Below are 20356 nucleotides of genomic sequence, written 5' to 3'. Positions count from 1 at the left end.
CTTCCTAAGTATGTGGGGTAAAGTCTGAGAAAGAATTATGTTGACTAATGGAAAATTACTGTGTTAAAGATGAGCCATTCATACTAGAAAGGCAATTTTAGGTTTAAAGACCTAATAGGTATATAAAATAGAAATGTAATGACATAGGCAGTAGTTATACAAATGCTGCTTTTTTTTCCATCAGCTCATTTTGGTCAGTTACATTATGTTTATAGAACATCAATTTCAACCAGTACTTTCTCCTGTTGTCTTTAAGACTTTAATAAATTCAACAAAAACAAATGAACAAAAACCCGGGGGGGGGGGGGGAGTCATTTAGGAGCTCATTTAAAGTCAGTGTGGTTGAAAAGGCAATTATGTGGCTCCTGGCAGTTTTAGGCAGAGTAACTGTCCTTAAATTGTGCTACCAAGAACAGACTGCCAAATCCCTGGGGGAGAATCATTGGTGCATGAACATCAGAACCCAGCAGGGGCCTTCAGGTCCCTGAAGTGAGTTGTTCACCCCCTGTAATCCTGCATAGTGTTCAGGCTTCCTGGAATCAGTGGTGTAGGAAGTTGTGAGTGTTACTGCCAAGGTTTGATGTCTTCTGCTTAGAGCAAGAGGGGCACAAATAAAATATGGCTCCACAATGAGCAGCGATTATAAGATTCCAGCTCAGCGGACTTCACTGTGGCATTGTTTTCAAGAATCCTGAAGAAAATGAGGCAGGCTTTCTAACACTAGTTCATCGACAACTCGAGAAACACTTTACTTGGTGGGTTTTAGATATGGTTATATACACAAACACACACATATACACACACACACAGTACTCTCCCACCCCTGGACTAGCTCTAACACAGAGTACAGACAGATACTTCTTATACTTTTCCAATTCCTTGGTGTTTCTAACTGTCTACCTGTCTTTCCCAGTGCAGACTCACCAGAGAAGGTTTAAAAAACCAGCACATGGAAGACACTATAGCAAGAGTGACTCGGGGGCTGGGGTTGTAGCTTAGTGGTAGAGCACTTGCCTTGCATGCATGAAGCACTGGGTTGATCCTCAGCACCACATAAAAATAAATAAGCAAAATAAAGGTGTTGTATTCACCTACAACTAAAAGACTCAGTGTTACCATTGTCCCCAGAGATCAGCAGCAAAAAGACTAAGGGTGTGGTGGGGTAACTCAGAAATGTTGCTCAAGCATCACTCAGGACGGGGTAATGTGGAAAAGTGGAGCAGAGGCTTCGAGGAGGACTGGAGATTGGTCTGGCCAATGGTGTACTTGAGTTTCAGGACAGCACTTTCCTTTGCTTCTTCCACAAAAAAACCAACACTGAAACACTCGAGGTCTTCATCTTTCCCAGGATCCGGGCACATGAAGGTGTGAAACATAGAACGAAGCAACATCCTGATAACAAGTTAATAGGTGACATGAGGAAGAGAGACCTTGAATCCATTCCTCCTTTGTATTTTTCTCATTGTGCAAATTTTTTCTACCCTGCTTGGACCTTGTTTGAAATATGATGTGTTTATTTCCTACTGGAGTTTTTACAAAGTTTAAATGAGAGGATATCAGTCAATTTTCAGCTATTACTGGACAATACTGGGAGCTACTATTATTATTTTTATTCCTAATAGAAATGTAATGACATAGGCAGTAGTTATAAGTTGGGGTAAATTTTTTTCTCTTAGATTTTCAAGACAAACATCAAATATTAATTTTGATGATGTCTGTTTTATCTAACCTTGTTCTTTCTGTTGTTTGTGTTTTTGGTGTTATCTCTTAGAGGGCTTCTCTTCACACAAGGTTTACTATTATAAAAGATTTACTCTATTATACTCTTCTTCTGACAGTTTTATATTTATTAAGCTCTTACATTTCGATAAATAACTCATTTTGACTTAGTTTTCATCTATGGTTCAAATGAGTTCAACTTCTGTGTCCCCCCACCCCCAATATTTGGGATTGAACCAGGGGTGCTCTATCATTGAGCTACATCTCCAGGCCTTTTATTTTGAGATATGGTCTCCCTAAGTTGCTAAGGCTGGCCTCCTGCCTCAGCCTCCTGAGTTGCTGGGAATTCAGGTGTTCACCACTGTACCTGGCTCTTCTCATTGTCTTCTAATAAGCCTCCTAGAATTCCACATTAGAAGAATCTAGAGAGAAACATTTTTCTTAAAAAAGTTCAGGCTTAAAAAATCATTTTTAAGTATTTAAATGACATCCCTCCCCCCAAGAATTGTTTCTAGCCTTATGAACCAGGTAATAATTATAAATTAACTTTCACCTCACCATCTAATGATGGATTCTAATTTTTCTGTGATTCAGAGAGGCACAAGGTTTTGAGCTAAAAACACTAGGCCAGACTTGAAAGAGTAATGTTTTGGTTTCTCACTAAGCTAATTTTTGTTTTGGACAGGCACTGTTTTTCCTAATCAAGTCCTTGTGAACCAAGCTGATTTTTCGTTTTGTTTGATGTCATGGCAGAAGTCCTATTAAAAAACAAAAAAATGAAAAAACTGGGAACACAAAATTCTTCAGTATGGTCTCTCCAAAAATACATTTTATCCTTCCCCTGCCCTATTTTTAGAAGTGAACAAATAAACTTGTGCACTCAATTTATAATAGTGAATGGCTTGGTTGTGTTGGTAAAGAAGCTGAAGCCCAGTTCAACCTTGATGTTGATTCTTATCCTTAAAGATAAAAGGGTGGAAAGAGGTGAAAATATGCTTTGGTACCTGATTCTTGTCTATTATTTTGACTGAGGACCAGGGACAGATATAAATGGGGAGAAGGGAGGGCACAAGATGGTTAGAGAAACTGTCTTTCAATGTTGCTTGACTCAAAATAATAGCAATGCTAGCTTTATTTACATTTCATAAAAAATTCTGATAGTTTCTGCTCTGAAACGTAAAATGATTTTTGTAGAAACAAGGACTTGATTAACACTTTGTCATTAACATAGCACATTAGATTGGCTTGCCTTTGCTGGTAAGGTCATGTCCTTCACTAAAGTTATGAATTTTGAGGGAAGAAATTGGGTCTTCGTTCCATATGCATAAATTCTGAATTCAGATTAGCAAGATATTAGAAAATGAGGATAACTGTTTGAGAGCAACTCTTTGGAGTAATGCTTTGGAAGTATCATTATGGGGATGTAGTGACTGAATAACCTGCATTTTCAGGACAGATCCAATTTAGAAATCTGTTCCCAAAAATGTGCCTGTGGTCTGGGCCAGGCATGATGGTGCACACCTGTAATCCCAGCAACTTGGGAGGTTGAGGCAGGAGGACCACAAGTTCAAAGCCAGCCTCAGCGACTTAGTAAGGCACTTTGCAACTCAGCGCCATCCTCTCTCTAAATAAAATACAAAAAAGGGCTGGGGACGTGAATTGGTGATTAAGCACCCCTGGATTCAATCCCCAGTACCCTCCAGAAAATAATGTCCCTATGGTCTGATTTTTAAGTTTAAAAAATACAGCCATTTAATGGGTTCAGATCTCATCTCTCTATTCAGCACATTTTAGAGCCCCAGTGTTAAGCTTATTTAGTGAAGCGTGCCACACCCTTAGAAAGCCATCTCGTACCACAGAAACTCTTATGGGTTTGATTTGTTCCAGAGTCACTGTTTAGACACTTAGCTCAGGCAGTTCCTTTGCAGAGCAGGCCATGTAACCACATCAACCATGGGTGTGTTGTGCCCCAAGGAAGGAGAGAAATCTCCTCGTGGAATGAGGTTGAGGTGGAACCAAAACAAATTATGATATGGATTTTTGTCAACTCTTTGCTGCAGAACCTCTGTTAGTGATGTTATATATGGAAGTTTAAAATGTGAAACCTTTCAAAGCTGAGGTGGGGAGCCAGCAACCACACCTTCCGGGCCTCCCCTTCCCAGGCAATAGCAGCCTCAGGGCCCCTGAAGAAGACCTGTCAGGACCCCATGGCTCTTGGCAGGCAGAACCAGTGACTGAGCAGGAGCACTGGGATGCATCTCAGCCCCTGATTCCCACTTGGCCAGACTCGGGCCTCTGCATTCCAGCTTTGGCAGGAGGTGTCTCTTGAAGAAGACCTTTGGCCATTTGTCCCCATGCATTTCCCAGTGATAGGCAGCGGTCATCTGCCAAGCATTGGTCATTCACGTCCTGTCGGGACTGCAGGTCCTCCGGGGTTGGGTGGCCTCTGCAAACCTTCCTCTCCTCAGTGTGGTCTGCTGTGGTGTAGCTTCCCGGTGCTTGACTCCTTTCTCCGCTGGGTTCCCTGGTGTGTCTGGATTCGGTGCAGGCTGTGGAAGTGGGGAATGTGCAGTCCAGTTCCTTAGTAGCCCATTTGTCCTGATCCATTTCTTTTTTTGTTCACTAGATGATGATTCCGATTTGTACTCTCCCCGATACTCCTTTTCTGAAGACAGTAAGTGACTGAGTTTCCTGGTTGCGGGGGAGAAGGGGGGGATGGTGGATGAGGGAAGACATCTTCTGGTTTCAGTTTTCATTGGTTTGTAAAGTCGTCTGTATGCACTTGCTTTCTCTAGCAAAATCTCCCCTTTCCGTGCCTCGCTCAAAAAGTGAGATGAACTACATTGATGGTGAGAAGGTAGTTAAGAGGTCAGCCACGCTACCCCTCCCTACCCGCTCTTCCTCACTAAAGTCAAGCCCAGAACGGTAAGTGGTGCCTCGCGAATGTTCACCTTGACCAGCCAAGTGCCTTGTCAGCACTTCCTGAGACCCAGGCGCCTCCTTTCTTAGGATGGATTTAATTTGAATCCCCTGCTGTTACCTACCAGCAGTGACTTATTCTGAGTCTCAGTGTCCTTATCTGTAAAATGGGGATAAAAACCTTGACTGCTTTGTGCTCAATGTTGCAAGGATATACTGAGATAGTGCACATAAATATTCCTTGTTGTGTGGACTTAATTAATGTCAACTATAAATATCATCACCTTTTCATAAGAAAAGTCTTACTGCAAGATTTGTCACAGGTTTTCATATTCTATGTCCATATTAACCCTGTTTATATATTCATAGCAGAGAATAAAATAAAGCCACACTTTTAATGTCTATTTATTTATATGTGGTGTATCATCAAGATGTAAGGTTTGGAGTTACTAAGAGGTGACATTAGTCATCCCTTAATGCCTGTGCTAAACAATCCAATTTTTTTCCCCCAGTGTGGGGAATTGAACCCAAGGATGCTCTATCACTGAGCCACATCTCCAGCCCTTTTTATTATTTGAGAAAGGATCTCACTAAGTTGCAGAGGCTGGCCTCAAACTTACAATCCTCTTGCCTCAGCTTCCCAAGTAGCTGGAATTACAGTGTGTCTCCACACCTGGCCCCCGTTTTCTTTTATTTAGTTCTTATCTCTAAAAGTGCCCTGTGGAGCAACCATTTCATGTCATCTGGACATATGTCCCATGCAGTTTCCAGCCCAAACTTCTACCAGTCTCCACATAAAAAAGGTTCTGATCAATTCAAATGATTTTTCCCTCAAATGCACATCCAGTCTCACTTTGGCTCACCTTTCCATCCTCAAAAACAAAGCCCCACACATACCTAAGTGGCATCCACCTGAGGAGTTAGGTAATCAATTTGAAAGGTAGGCTAGATATGTCCATAAATCCTTTAGAGATGCATTCATCAGGCACTTACTGGCTACATTTTATGCAGATTATATCAGATGTTATAGATGTTGTCCTGCCATCAAGAAGTTTTCAGCCTTCCACGAAAAACAAAATGCAACCACACTGCAAAGTAGTAATACACCTGCATAAAAATCTTGCACACAGTTTCCAAGAATTTGTGTATCTTCTGAAACCCATTACTGGATACCAGGTTAAGAATATGCACCAAAGACTGAGATTGGCAGGTAGTAGGGTGGGGTATGGATTAGGGAAGAACATAGTCATAGTAATAGGTAATGTTTATCTAGTAATTCCTGTAGGTCTGGCATTTTGCTTTATGATTTACATGTATTGTCTCATTGAACCCTTACAACGACCCCTATTTTTCAGATGAGGAAACTGAGGTTCCAAGAGGTAAAGTACTTGGCTAAGATCATGTAGTTACCAGGTCTTATCAAAAGTATTTGAGCCATAGTCAAGTAGCTCCAGGACCTATGTTCTCTCTCTGCACTGGCATGGTGGGAGATGCAGGCATGTTTGGGGAATGATAAATTCATGAGAGCAGAGCGAGGTGAAAGGTTTTTCCAGGTCAGCTTTACCATTTCTTTCTCCTCTCTCCTTCTCTTCGTCTCTTCAATTGATTGTGCCTCATTTTCAGCACAGGATGGCTCATGCCCTTTGTGAAACCAACACAGAGATTTAACTGGTTGTTTTGAGAAATGAACCAGCACAACTAAATTATTCACCCTTACTCTAATTTTATGCTTTGGATATAAAAATTCCTTGATTAGACTGTAGCCAACCAAAGTCAGACTGTTGGAAGCTGATGCCAGGTTTCATGACAATAGCTGAAATAGGATTTTCTGTCTGCAGAAACGACTGGGAGCCCCCAGATAAGAAAGTGGATACGAGGAAATATCGTGCAGAGCCCAAAAGCATTTACGAATATCAGCCGGGCAAGTCTTCTGTTCTGACCAACGAAAAGATGGTAATGTGCATGTTAAAGTTCTTTTGTCTCTCTCTCTGCCCATGTTCTTTAATCCAGATGCATTGTTCAGCTGGATTATATTCATTCCCCCTTGAGATAGACTTTCTTTGTTTAGAAGACAATGAAAAAAATGAATTATTTTTACCCTTTCCATTGTTGCAGGTATTCATAAAATAAGTCCTGAGAGTCTCCTTTTAAAGAATCCTCTTATTGTGGCTCCGTTGCTCCGTTTTGTGCATGGTTTTAACTAATTTAAATTTTTCTACTAACATACAGATTGATTTTGCTGCTGTCTTTAAAAAAAAATGTCTAACCATTAATGTATCAGGCGTATCATTAACTGGAATAAGTCAGGGTTTTTAAAAAAGTGACTTTTATGTGAACAAGGATAAATTTTGTAGGATTTACCAGTATATCATTAAAAGCCAAATAATTGATAAGATGTTATAACTAGAGGCAAAAGCCCCAGGCTATTAGAATATATCTTTTAGGTCTTCCTTTATTGGTAACTGCAATAGTGAGGACTAATTTCATATGCAACCTGGTTCTAAAGTTCACATCGCAAAGCAATTATGATTGAGAAAATGATCTGTTTCCAGACCACCCTGGAAAAATGGCCTCTTCTGTGAAATGGGAAGAATTTTTATAAGCTGACTGGTTTCATATCTGCCAATCATGCTTCCTTTTATTCATCCTTCATTAAAAAAAGCTGGTTCGAAATTCTGTGTGGTTAAAGGGATTCTCCAAAGCTCCATAAACATTGCAGCCCTCTGGCTGTGGCAACAGGATGGAATGATTATGCTGGAGATTGGTTTTTATTAAATACTGTTACCATACCATAAGCAGGCCCCCTGAAATGCAGGTTCAAATGATTTCCCTCTATCTCTCCTGCTCTACATGTTTTTAAAGAACAGTCAGGTTGACTTTTACTGCAATAAAAATGTGACATCTTCAAAAGCACAGAGCGTTAAGTAATTTTAATTAGGAAAAGAGGTCAACAGTTCACAGAAGTGCTTTTAGAGTTGTCATTCTTCAGCATTTACCATGCACTGCAGGTATTTTAAGCAGGAGATGTAGAGACAAGCAGAGGATCTTGCTTATGGTTCCCCTCTTCACTGAAGGTTCTCTTCCTGTTAGAAGGTGCCTCGTTCATAATAAACACAGAAGGTTCCCTTACACCCAGAAAAGCGTGCTCTTCAGGTATATTCCTAACACTTAATGTTATCGTAATGTAGTATTTAATAACGTAGTGAGCCACAGTCACATAATCACACATTTAAAAGATTTCAGGGACTTTGCAGGCCTTTGATCATTTGCCAAGTGACCATTTAGAGGCTGTCATTGCTCTTACTGAAGGTGTGCCCTTTTTTCTTAATTTCTTCTTTGTTTCCACTTCCTCTGACTGAGTAATTTAATCACTATTCAGAACCAGGAAAACAACAACATAATTTTGTTTCCTTCGTTGATATCACAGTGGTACACGTATCTCCCATACCACGGTTCTTGGGCTCATTTACATTGTTTTTTTGTTTTATTATTGATTTTTTTCTCTTTCCACCTTTTTTATTTGTGCATCATAGTTGTATACAATGATGGAATTTATTGTTACTTATTCCTACATGGACACAATGTAACAATAAGATTTGGGCAGTATCACTCTCCAGCCCTTACTTCCCACTCTCTTTCCTCTTTCCACACCCTGGTCCCTTTCCTCAACTGATATCCCTTTGATTTTCATGAATTCCCCATCCTCCCTCCTCACCTTTCTTTTCGTTTTCCTCTCCAGCTTCCACATCTGAGAAGGGAGTATGTTGATTTTTTTTTTTTTTAACTAGTCTTGGAAGGTTGTACACAATGCCCTCTAGTGGCCCTCTGGGGACTGGTGAGACCCAAAGGACCATCTGGGTGTTTGCATGTAGGAACTCTGTTGCACCAGGCCTGAGACTGGTCCACCAGGGCATGTGGGCACCAACGACAGACCAGGGAGGAACTGCCTGTCCAGTCATTTAATTCCAGCACCTTTCACCTAGTATTGCTGTATTCTTCCCAAGAGAAGGTTTCCATTTAGAGAGGAATTTCAATTGAATCTTACTCATTTGATAATCAGCCCTTCATGATATTTGAATTAGTCCTTTATGGTTAAATTTTTTTTTCCTGTTATTTTTATCACATGAACAGAGAAGCTGGAATGTGAGTTTCAGTGTGTAAGTCTTGCCTTTTGGAATCCAGTATTTGGCTTACCAGAATTTGAGCCCTCCAACATACACTTTTTTGTTCTTGTTGTTGTTAATTGCCAGTAGGTATACAAACTAGTGACAGATGTAAGATCTAGGCTTGTTTTAAGATGTGCATTCTCATTTTTACCCCATTAAAACTCTCATGTTTGTTTAACTAGCAGTTTAAATGATGATCTCAAGGCTTAGTGATACATTGACAGCAAGAGTAATGAGTGGTAGACTTTATCAGCCACAGCTCATCTTGCCCTGGAATATCCACACCACCAAGACCCGTGAAACACTTCTACCTTCAAAATGTCCCATGGATTTACAACCTTGGTGACCTCTTCACCTATTTAATAGACTCATGAAGGTCTAAGTATACTTGGCCCTTCTCTTACATAATAAAAGTCCATTTCTTCCCTTCTGGACTTGGAATTGGAAATCTACTTGTTGGTCCCTGTTTTGTCACAAATTACCTTTTCCAGGCTTTGTTCCAGTCCCTTACAGAGCACGAGCTCAATTTAACAAATACATAGAACCATTCTTACATGCTAAACTTCAGGTTAAATATTGTGGTCCCTGCTGTCACAGGTATAAAATACAAGGACATACATTTCAAATAATAGTTACAGACATGACATATTTGCAGCATAAAACAAGGGGATTTCCCCAGCTTGATTTCTTCCCAGTTCACCCTTATTTTGGCATTTCAAGTTAGTTACTAGCCCTGCTTGGTCTTATCTTCAAACTCAGTTGGATCTGCCCCCTCTCATTCAGAGTATGAGATGTGGAATGTAGTATAGCAAACAGAATGCTGGACCAGAAATTGGAAGATATAAGTTCTGGGCTCCAGTTCTGGCTCTGCTGTGTCTTTGGGCAAATCATTTGACCTTCTTCAGTGTTTTCATCTGTAGATAGAAATATTATATAGCCTGTCAGCTTTAGTTAAATACTGAGCAAGACGGTCAAATGGGATAATATAGACACAGAACTATGAATATTATCAAGGGCTGTGTAAATGAACATATCATGTCCAGATGATTTATTTAATTAAAATTTTAAGCTGGTCTCTGGCTCCTGTTCAAGCAGCAAATCTATCTTTGAATAGTTGGCATTTTCCTGGCAAGCCAACTTCCTTTCCAAGAATTTTATCAAGCTGGGAAAAAATAGCCAGCAAAGAATAGAGCCTGGCATTATGGAGTGTGCTCTGCCTGATGGGACAAGGTTCCTTCTCTGCACCCTGAAGGATATTTTCTACTGATGTGTTCCTTACTTGGATCTACAGCTGAGTTATACTTGAAAAAATGCAGATGTTCATGCTGTATGGTATCAACTTTGTACCTCTATCTCTGGGCAGCTCTCAGGACAGAGGTTTGGAACTGCAGGATTAGGACCCAAGTTGTTTGACCTGCCTTCTGATTCTGTTCTCAACCCAGCATTAACCTCATCTGTACAGCAATCTGCTGACAGCATTCAGGAATATAGTGGGTTAATTCTTTCAGGACTGTGAATACCAAAACTTTCAGGCAGTTTCCTGAAAGAATTGGTACATTTTATTAAAAAACAAAAAAATCCTAACCTCCCAGAGAGCAGTTTATAAAGTAGGATTTGTAAAAATAATAAACACCAAATAGGTTTCATGAATACCCATTATATTAGGATCTAGCATGTCTCAATGTCTAAACTGTTATTCCTAAATGGTTGTGTCTTTTTAGGCACTATGCCTCATTTCACTAAATATATACAGAATCCATTTACTACAGGAAGGGCTGGCCTTCCCCTTCAAGACTGGAGCCCTAGGTCCCTACAGAGAACAGTAGTAGGTTTATCTGTATACAAGGGTCAGACCTTGTGTTTCAGTATTTATTTCCCTGTGATTTCAACTTAGTTTAATTTCATTTAAAGAAAGGCATTGTGCCATATATTCATATCTTCCTTTACCTAGAAACGGAAGTGTAGTAATGGTGCAGATTCTCCTAGGGATCTTGGAAGAAGAGGCTGGTAAAGATCACCAAGATAGTTTGCAGCCTTTGCTACAAGCTGCAAAAGGGCTGATAACTGATTTGTTGAGGAAAGCACGTCCAGGAAGCACTGCTTTGTGATGGTAGTTGAAGACCTGTCCATGGTGCATGATAGCTCTCTTCAGCTCGTAGCCTGGAGGTAGTTAAGTTTCTTGTATGGTGTTTTCAACCCCTGTAGAAAATACGTACATTTTATATTTTCAATTGTAGAAAATCATCGTACTCTTATTTATGATTATCAAAGTTTTTTTGAAAAACATACGTATATGAGTTTAATTCAGCCAAATACTTTTGTCTGATGTGAATGCATCTCCAGTGTATGAAGGAGGAAACCTGATTCTTTCTAGATATTCATTTTCCAACTGATTATTTTCAGAAGTTTATGTTACTCCCCTGAGTAAGGTTCCAGCACTTTGTACATATTTGATTAAACATTAAAGCCAAAAAATCAGATTACCAGTCTATGTGATACCTTTTAGAGTTATATGAAATGAGAAATCTTATTTTTTGTAACATAACCCAGAAGTTTTCTTCCCCCTGTTCTGTTATCTGTCTTGTCTGGCTTTTCCCTCACTTAATTTTTTTCTGGTTCTTTAACATTTATTTGTTAGAACACAAAATATATTCTGTCTGTACTCATCTCCCACAGATGCTTGTTTAAAATGTTTTTTCACTTATGTTCTCTGTTCTTACTGATGTCATCTTCCACTTTGCTGTGTACAGGACATGGTTTCTCACCTGTTCATGTGCCATTAAAGATGCAGTATTAACCAATTGGCTTTTATAAAGTGTCAGTATTTTCGTTTATTTTGAAAACCTCAAGGCAACCTTGCAAATAAGCACTAAAACTGTACTAGCCCGTAAAACCTGTTTGCTCTACTCAACTGGCATAAATGCTCAATGTTTTTATTTGTTCATAACTAATAGTTCTTTGCAAGAGGAAATAGGGGCTTTCTTTTTCTCCCACAGTATCGAGAATTATTGAGGAATACTGCTGTGCCCACATTCAGATTTCTTGTGAGGAGCTGCAGTGTGGTGCAGAGTTTGCCATCTCTAGTCCATTTGCCTCTGCCGTAGGACTGAGAATGAGTCACGTGCTGCTCCCTCCCTCAATTTCCCTGTTTTCATAAACACGTCCTCTCCCTCCTGTTTTAGCTCCCTGATTTTGCTGATGTCAGTAAAAAATGGACCATTGCTGCTGTTGAATGCAGCTGCTGGAAATCCCTGGAAACCACTGCATCTCTACTGGCCTGTTCCTATGTAATCTTTGCATAATGTTATCCTTCTCTTTCTTCCATTTCCCTATCACCAACCCCTATAGAGTCGGGATATAAGCCCAGAAGAGATAGATTTAAAGAATGAGCCTTGGTATAAATTCTTTTCGGAGTTGGAGTTTGGGAAACCGGTAAGTTTAATAGCTTCAGTGGTTCTACACCTTTTTAAAAATGCTGTTGATGCATTGTTGCTGCTAAAGGATCAGATCCATGAGTGAGGAATTCAGAAAGTGGGGAGCAGTCAAGTAGGTTGTCAATCGTGGGATTGTCTTGTCTTATTACAACCTGTAAGTTTTCCTTGCTTTACTTCACCAAGAGAGGACAGTGAGCTCTGGAAGAATATCTTACCAGAATATCCCAAAGAGCACAACTAAACCATTGCTTCTTCTGGGACTCCCCTTTGACACCAACTATCACAAGCTTTGTGGATGGCGTTCTTTCTGCCATTGGTTCATTGCCTTGCCCAAAGTCTGTTTGGCATGCTGAAGACAAACAGGGAAATGTGTTACATGACAGGGCGGCCAGCATGATTGCTGCCTCAAGTAACATTTTTAAAAGCACCTAGGTGAGGCAAGTGCCTGAATGGACCACCCAAAAAAAAAAGAAGTTATTTTTTTCCTCTGTGGGTGTAGCTATAAATGCAGCCCCATGATAGGCAACTTTTGAGAAACAATTTTTATAAGTTAGAATAATATTTTCCAACATTTGGAATGGAGGTTAGAAATTCTAGCAAATGTAGGGTTCAGACTAATATCTTGCAGCTTCCCCTATGACAACTCTGAATTGGCTTTTGTACAAATTGACCTTGATACTTAAAGAAGGATTTTCTTAGCCCTGCACGCAAAGGAATATCAGACAGAATGGATAATCGAGCTTATCCTTCCACTCGAGATGACTAGACATTGCCTTTAAAACTCTACTATAAAACCTTAATTATTACAAATTCAAAAAGAATTTGTGGGTAGAGGAGATAGCATAAGAAAACATTTTATTAGGTTTTGTATGAGATTTAAGCCTTGAATCCAGTTTTTGAATAAAGGTGGATTGGGATGATAGTTTTATTTGCAGCCAGGAATTAACTTAATCATTCAGTAAAAGATTAAATTCTGTTGTGTCTTTCTTATTAGAAAGAAGTTAAACTGGTACTCTGGGATTGACAATTTGATTTAGCAATGCTGAGCTTTCTTTGGAAGTTCAGATTCATGAGATGGGAGCACCTGGCTTGCAACATCCTGCTTGTAGGAACAGGTGTTCTGTTCTTCTGGTCCCTCCCAGTGGCTGCTTAGCCACCCTCCATGAAGAGGGCCACCTAGGAGCAGTGGAGAGGGAAGCATCCAGCCTAAACTGCCCCTCCTTTCCTCTCCCCTCCCCAAAGCTTTGAGGAGGGGACACCTCATTTCTTCTCCTCTCTCTCCCTTTTTTCTCTGCCACCTTTTAAACATCAAGTGTACTCAAGAAATCTTTTCCACATTCAAATGTATAACAGTATCCTGACCCTTTTCCTTTTCTTCTTTTTCTTAAAACCTGCTCAATGATTGCACAAAAAAGCTTCTTTTGATACTCAGATAGTTCTTCCTCTTCCCCCCCAAAAACACCACGATTGATATATGTAACAATAATATGCTACTTTGATTCAGGAAAGCAAAAACTATTTACATTATGTTTAATAAAGATTCCATGCGACTGTTTTTGAAATTCCTTTCAGAAGCCAAAAATTTCTAGCCATCTTCTCTGTCAAATAATTGAACTAGTTTTTAACTGAAATGTTAGCTTTTAGGAAAAATCATGACTTTTTCCCCCTAGTTAATTGTGATTGGTTTGTGTTTCTAAATCATTGTAAACAATCTATCGTTACACACAATATTTGTTGGCAATAGGCATCATTGCTTTCCCAGCATACATTCAATAAGCTGGGAATAGTTTGGTAAATTAACATGGACTCTAGGGGGAAACTGATCTGAGAACTGTACAACCATCTCAAACCAATACTGAGAACACAGTCCATTTGTTTATTGGGATCTTCCTATAACTTGAATTCCTATCCTATTGCTTTAAACACCCTTCATTATTTAGACTTAGAGATACTTTTCAAAATGGCCTCTTCTCTGAAGCCATACACATTCCTTGCACCGACCTCCTAATCCTAATGGGACTGCTCCCTTCTGTGTAGGTCTTACTTTAAGAGATAATAACACTTTTGAAGACTTGACAGAATAACCTAATCAATGCCCATATCCTGAGGAACAGCATTGAGAGAAACAGTTCCTTGTGGCTTCAGGCACCTAAGAGTGGGCTTATTATCAAGTTGAACCAACAGATTTGGGAAGACAGTATGACAGGGATAAATTTTTTCTTTGTCTTTCTGCCTCAGCCACTATGGACCACAAAGGAGTAAGAGACATAAAATGGTATAAATCTTGGGAGTTGCTTTGGAAATTTTTCTAAACATTCAGAAGCAGATGAAATAGAAACTCCTAGCAAATCACATAAATTACCATTCCTACCTTTTTTTTAAAATTGTTGTTTGCACCAGCATGAGTTCACTTCCCCTAAGTCAAGCCCACCAGAAATTTGGCACTAGACTTTTACCTTGAACTCTTCCTCAACTACTTCACTTAAAGCCACTTAAAATGAATTTAGCAAGATTCGGACTATAACAACTTTTAGCTCAACAAGTTGTCACACAGCAGCAAATAATTCAAGATTACAGGGACCATTTTGGGGATGGTTATTTTAAAACCAATTTAATTTGTAAATATTATCTTGGTTTTTTGTTTACTGTTTTGTTTTTTTTTTATGATAAAGAAATAAGTAGGGGTAACATGCAACTATAAAAAGTCTACTTTCCAGATAAACAGTCCAAATGTATTAAGTGCTAAAGATAAACACTATTGTTAATATTATTTAACTTTACAAAATGCAGAATATACATATACAGAGATGACATTACTGATCTGTTGCCATCAGTGGTGAATGTATTTTGGATCACTTTTCTTTTGCAGATTCATTACAGAGAACCTGAATATCAGCTTTTCCTTCTTCTTTCTCCTCTAACTTCTACAGAAATTGACATGATTTTCATCCACAACTCAAGGCCACATTTCTCAACACAAACCAGTTAGAATGTTTCCAAAGATTGTTTATAATGAAAGTTGCATAAAATTGTGGGAGCTCAGTAATGAGATGTTTCTCATCTCCTCAGAGGTCCTTGTCTAAGAGATTTCAAGTATAAGTAGGCAGCACAAGAAAGTCCATGGGGCAGGAGAGAGGCCCCAGAGTTAGAGGGATGCTGAGGCAGGAGGAACAGAAGTTCAAAGCCAGCCTTAGCAACTTAGTGAGACCCTGTCTCAAAAACAAACAGAAAAAAAAAAAGGAAAGGAAGGAAGGAAGAAAAATGGGCTGGGGATGTTGCTTTGGAACTTCTGACCATCCTGTGCTCCAAACCCTTCCATTGTTAAATCTACAACAACCACCCAGAAGATTTCCATCTTAGGGATGCAGCTTTTAATTCTAACATGAAGGGTTAAGTAGAAAACAAAAATAACCTTACCAGTCTACTGTTTAAATTCTAAGTTTAAACTCTGTTCTCTAAGGAGGATGGAAGCTGTGTCTTTACTGACAATAGTATCTTTAAAGTCTAATTAAACTATAAAAGGAGAATTAAAAACCACCACTATGAATTTGTCTAGTGTACCATTTCTGCCTGTTTTGTATGTGGGTTTTATTGCTACAAACTACAGGAAGCACATATAGTTCAGTTTACCCTCCATTAGTCAAACATCTAGATTCACATATTTGTTAACATATAATGAATTATTTTTACAGTAGGGAAGAATGTTTCAAAAATGTATAATATCCAGTGTTAGTCTTAGTTTGGAAAGAACAAGGGGGGGATTTGAAAGTTTCTGATTTGGTTCAAATTTGTGTTAATGCTTTTTTGGTTTTTCCCTTTCCTTTTTGTAAGTTTTCAATACTTAGAAGCTAATGCTGATTTGCTCTGGAGACACAGTCGTTAGAAACACACTTCCTAATTAGTGGTTCCAGGTCCTCCCTGGGGCAGGCAGCCTCGAGTCCTCAGGCAGAGTCCCCAGCCCTTTGCTTTGAGTTGGCCTTTCTATGTTGGTACAGTTTTCCTAGTGTGCCCCTCTTTGTTTGAGCCAGCCTCCATGTTTGTCTTTATGTCTTTATGCTCATTTCTTCATTTCCTCCTCTGCTTCCCGTCAGCCTCCCAAAAAGATATGGGATTATACTCCTGGAGACTGCTCTATCCTTCCTAGAGAGGATAGAAAGGTAATTCCGCTGTGCCTCCTCCGTGGACTGTGTGTGTGCTCTCTAGCCTTGGTTAGTGTGAGTGTTGTGGGTTTGTTTTCTTTTCTTAAATCATTTCTTTTCTTTCTTTTTTTTTTTTTTTGTTTAACTTGGTAACTCTTTTTTTTTTTAACTTGGTGATAAAACTATTTAACAAAGTCTCTAAGACATATACTAATGTTTAGAGGTTTTTAAAAAACAATTACTATTCTTCTGACATACGGTATGTGCCACAGTCACTTAGTCTGAAAATATAGAAAGTAGGCTTTTTCTTAAAGGTAGGTGTTTTTTTTTGTGGTATTGGTAGTTCTCGTTAGCAAGTAGAATAGACTTTTGAAGCTCTGATACTTCAGGATTTCTGTTGTACATGCCTAATGTTGCATTCTCTGTTTTCATGTCTTTAATTTCTAATGAGCTCTTATGATTAACTCATGCCATCTGGGCCTTATTAAAGTATAACACTAAAAACTTCATTTTCAAACTTGACCTTCCATTCTGTCCCCTTTCGTCTAAACTAAAACATTCTTTCCCATCTTTTCTTTCTTGAACCAGACTAATCTAGAAAAAGATCTCAACCTCTGCCAAACAGAGTTAGAGGCAGATTTAGAAAAAATGGAGACGATAAATAGAACACCCAGTGCAGACCCGCCACAGGTATTTCCCGGTTTTTCTCATGCTGTCGGTTCCTTTTCAAACTCTGCTTTGTTTTCCTCTCTGCTCTATGGTTTCTTATGTAGTTGAGGTGACAGACGGTGATGCTGGTTATTTTAAGCTGCATGGCTTTCTGACTCCTGTTTGAGACCCCACCCCACTGCCAATTTTTGTTTGGATTCCTTTTGAGCTTGGCATCTCCCTTAAAGGGCATTTTTCAAATATGTGCAGAGTGGCTGGTGATTTAAACTTGCCCCCGCACCCCGCCATAGCCTTACCGTTCTTTTTCTTTGCTTTTTAGAGGGTGACCCTTTTAAGTTCCTTTCCTTTGCCTCTGTTTAGCTTCTCTGAATTTTCAGGGAGTTATTTTTTTTCAGGCAAGTTCCTTGTCTTTTTTTGTTGTCCTGGGAGATACCAACCTCAGAGGTCATTTTCAAAAACATAGCAGAAGTCATTTGAGTGCCTTTTCTGTTTAAGTCCCTGTCAAAGCTATAGTATTTATATTTTAAAGCTCATAAAGTTCTCAATGAAAAAGTGCACTTCAGAAGTCAGACAGCCTAGCCATAAACAAGTATTGGAGACCGAACCTGCATCAATATTTTTAAAGGGAGCTTTGTCAAAATGTCATTTATTAAAAGGTAGGGGAGAGAGCCAGGTGTGGTGGTGCATGCCTGTAAACCCATGGCTTGGGAGGCTAAGGCAGGAGGAACAGAAATTCAGAGCCAGCCTTAGAAACTTAGTGACAACCTGTCTCAAAAAAAAAAAAAAAAAAAAAAAAGAAAAAGAAAGAAAGAAAGAAAAGAAAAGAAGTAAGGGAAAGAGAGCCACTTCAAGGTAAATGGGTTTCTGAGGACAAACCAAATTTATGCAGAACTGTCCCCAGGACTCCCTGGCAAAATTAAGGCGAGTCTTAGAGGAAAAGCTAACTTTAGAGAAAGTTAAAAGGAATGTGGACACTGCCAAAGAAGCCAGGAAGGTCCCTGGACTATGGCAGGAAAAGTGGAAAGCACTAACAGATCCATGTTATATGGAAGCAGAACTAGGACTAAAAGGGTTGGACCACCAACATGAGGGGTGTGAACAGTGATGTGGATGTTGGAAACTCAAACCAGAAAAAGGGTGGAGTAATCAGGGGATTTTGGTAGCAGCCACTATGGGTTCAACCCCTGGTAAGAGCATCCAGTGTCCAAAGTCAGTGAGCTGCAGGATAGGCAGGGCAGTTAGAGACACAGAAAGATGAGGAAGCAGCATAGCCAGTAGTTAGGCCCAGGCCCTCCCTTAAAACTTGAAAGAGATATAAGAAGTGAGTCACCATGCACACAATTGAGGCAGATGGGTGACTGGGATTGGGGGAAGCTGGGCAAGGAAGAACCTGGTGTAGTTACTGTTGGATTGAAACTTCCAGTGGGGTGCAGACCATAGCAAGTTCTGGAATAAGAACTGTGGTGTCAGGTAAGTCCTGATGTGGGCTAGGATGCAGGATGGGAGGTCTGTGATAAGTTGGCCAAGAATGAATCAGGAGGCACTTTTCAAAGTAGTCCAAAATAATGTGAGCTTCCGTAAGCCATGCAAGGATGGGAGGCAGTTAGAGAGCCCCTGATCTAACTGCTACCTTCCTGAGGGCAGAGCGTGTTTCCAGCACTCAGAACTTAAAGAAGTGTCTGGTGCCTCTGTGAATCATCTTTACACTGGTTCAGTTGACTGATGCCTGTTATTGGTGTGAATATGTGTGGGACGTTGCTGGTGGAGGCCTACTCCAACACAAGAAGAGAGCCTTTGCCTTCAGGAACTTGACAGTTCAGTTACATTCGTAAGTAAAAGACAGTGGTGTCTGCTAAGAGTTAAATGAACGGCATGGGCTCTGAGGGCCCCGAGAGAGAAGTCTTATGGGAAATCAGGAAGACTTCTCAGAGGAGTTAGCCAAGATCCAAAAGGGTGAGTGGAACTTAAGCACATGGCAAATAGAGGATGTCCATTAGAAGCACTGGGAACACATTGGAAAGATCACAGAAGCACAATAATTAAGGGATAGGACAAGGTCTTTTGGAATGAGAATTTTAGGGTAAAAATAGTAGGAGGTAGGTTTGGGAAAGAGTCTTGACCTTGGATTGCACAGGTGCAGAGAATATGGCTAAGGAGACGATGAATTTCGCCCTCAAATCAGTGATGTACTTCTGGAAGTATTTTAGGGAGACTAATGGCATTGCTCTAGAGAGGATGAATTGAGGGAGAGGACACTGGAGTCTCAGAGGTGAGTAAGTTGTGGCAGTAGTCCAGGCGGGCAGCGATGAGAGTCCTTACAGTGGTGGCACCAACATAGAGGGCTGGGAGATGGGAGAGAGATCACCCAGGAAATTGCAGTGGGATATTTTACCTAATTGGTGTGAGGGACAAAGAACTAGGAGAAGAGAGAGAGACAGACACCCGTAAAGGAAGTATGAGAATGACCCAAGTGCTTCAGAGAGTCCCAAAACAGGGACTCCCAGGAAAGGTCAGTGGAATTGATAACTAAGAAATTAGTCAAGGCTTTGAAGGGCGCTGGCTGAGTAGTTGTTGGGAGTTAGATATTTGGCAACAATGAGGGAATCCTGCGGAAGTGCAGCACTGATTGAGAAGATGTAATCATAGAAGGAAGGAAGGGAGTGGGATGTTCCCTGAGGATGTCACAGCGATGGAGACCAGGGCAAGGTCTTCCAAGGTGGAAGAGCAGAATGGAACAGATGCTGAGAGGTAGGAGATTCAAGATGGAGAGGGGAAGGTCAGTGAGACCAGGGTAGCCAGAGGGCTGGAGGGTGAATGTGGAGGTAAGAGTTGGTGCTTTCTCTGAAGAGTAATGTCCTCATCCTGGACAGATATGCCCTCAAAGATGAAAGGTGGGTGTTTTGGCAGGCAGAGGGCAGGGTGAGTGAGCCTCCATGAAGGCCTCCTACTCTGTGCCGTCTCCTTTCCCTCATCCACAGTCTCTCCCTTTTCTTTCTCTTTCTCTCCTGTCTCTTTTCCAGATAGCTTGTTTTCTTTAAAATGGTTATTGTTAGAAATAGGAGTATTAATTTTTACATTGGTTTATTGGAAAATAAATATATTGAGCCCTTCACATTTTTCTCTCCATGACAACAAAAGAGACCCTAACCTACACACTTACATTGCTTTCTCTCTGCATGTAGCTCTTGGTGATTTTCTTCTTTTGTGTGGTGGCCTGTAGTTTCATAAAGCATTCCCTGAAATGGTCATTAGTAGGTTTTTTGTGAAATTACGTTTCTCCCCATTTCCACACTTTTCAATCTGCAGCCAT

At 40.1% G+C, this 20356-nt stretch overlaps 1 protein-coding gene across 50 annotated transcripts in view; it reads left to right on the top strand.

The window, feature by feature from the left end:
• SORBS1 (sorbin and SH3 domain containing 1) overlaps positions 1–20356 on the top strand; it is a 234952-nt gene that overhangs the window by 166116 nt on the left and 48480 nt on the right. For 31 of the 50 annotated variants that reach the window (XM_081267226.1, XM_081267225.1, XM_081267203.1 and 28 more), the window contains 6 exons: positions 4346–4393; positions 4515–4644; positions 6477–6591; positions 12153–12236; positions 16330–16395; positions 16966–17067. In XM_081267226.1, the coding sequence (XP_081123352.1) occupies positions 4346–4393; positions 4515–4644; positions 6477–6591; positions 12153–12236; positions 16330–16395; positions 16966–17067 (545 nt within the window). The remainder of the gene's footprint in view (positions 1–4345; positions 4394–4514; positions 4645–6476; positions 6592–12152; positions 12237–16329; positions 16396–16965; positions 17068–20356) is intronic. The other 19 variants (XM_081267217.1, XM_081267205.1, XM_081267211.1 and 16 more) reach the window with 2 other exon arrangements.

The sequence above is a fragment of the Spermophilus citellus genome, assembly GCF_964194105.1.
Source record: "Spermophilus citellus genome assembly, chromosome: 15".
Taxonomy (NCBI): domain Eukaryota; kingdom Metazoa; phylum Chordata; class Mammalia; order Rodentia; family Sciuridae; genus Spermophilus; species Spermophilus citellus.
The sequence above is the reverse complement of the archived record's forward strand: the minus strand, read 5'-3'. Positions and strand labels throughout refer to the sequence as shown.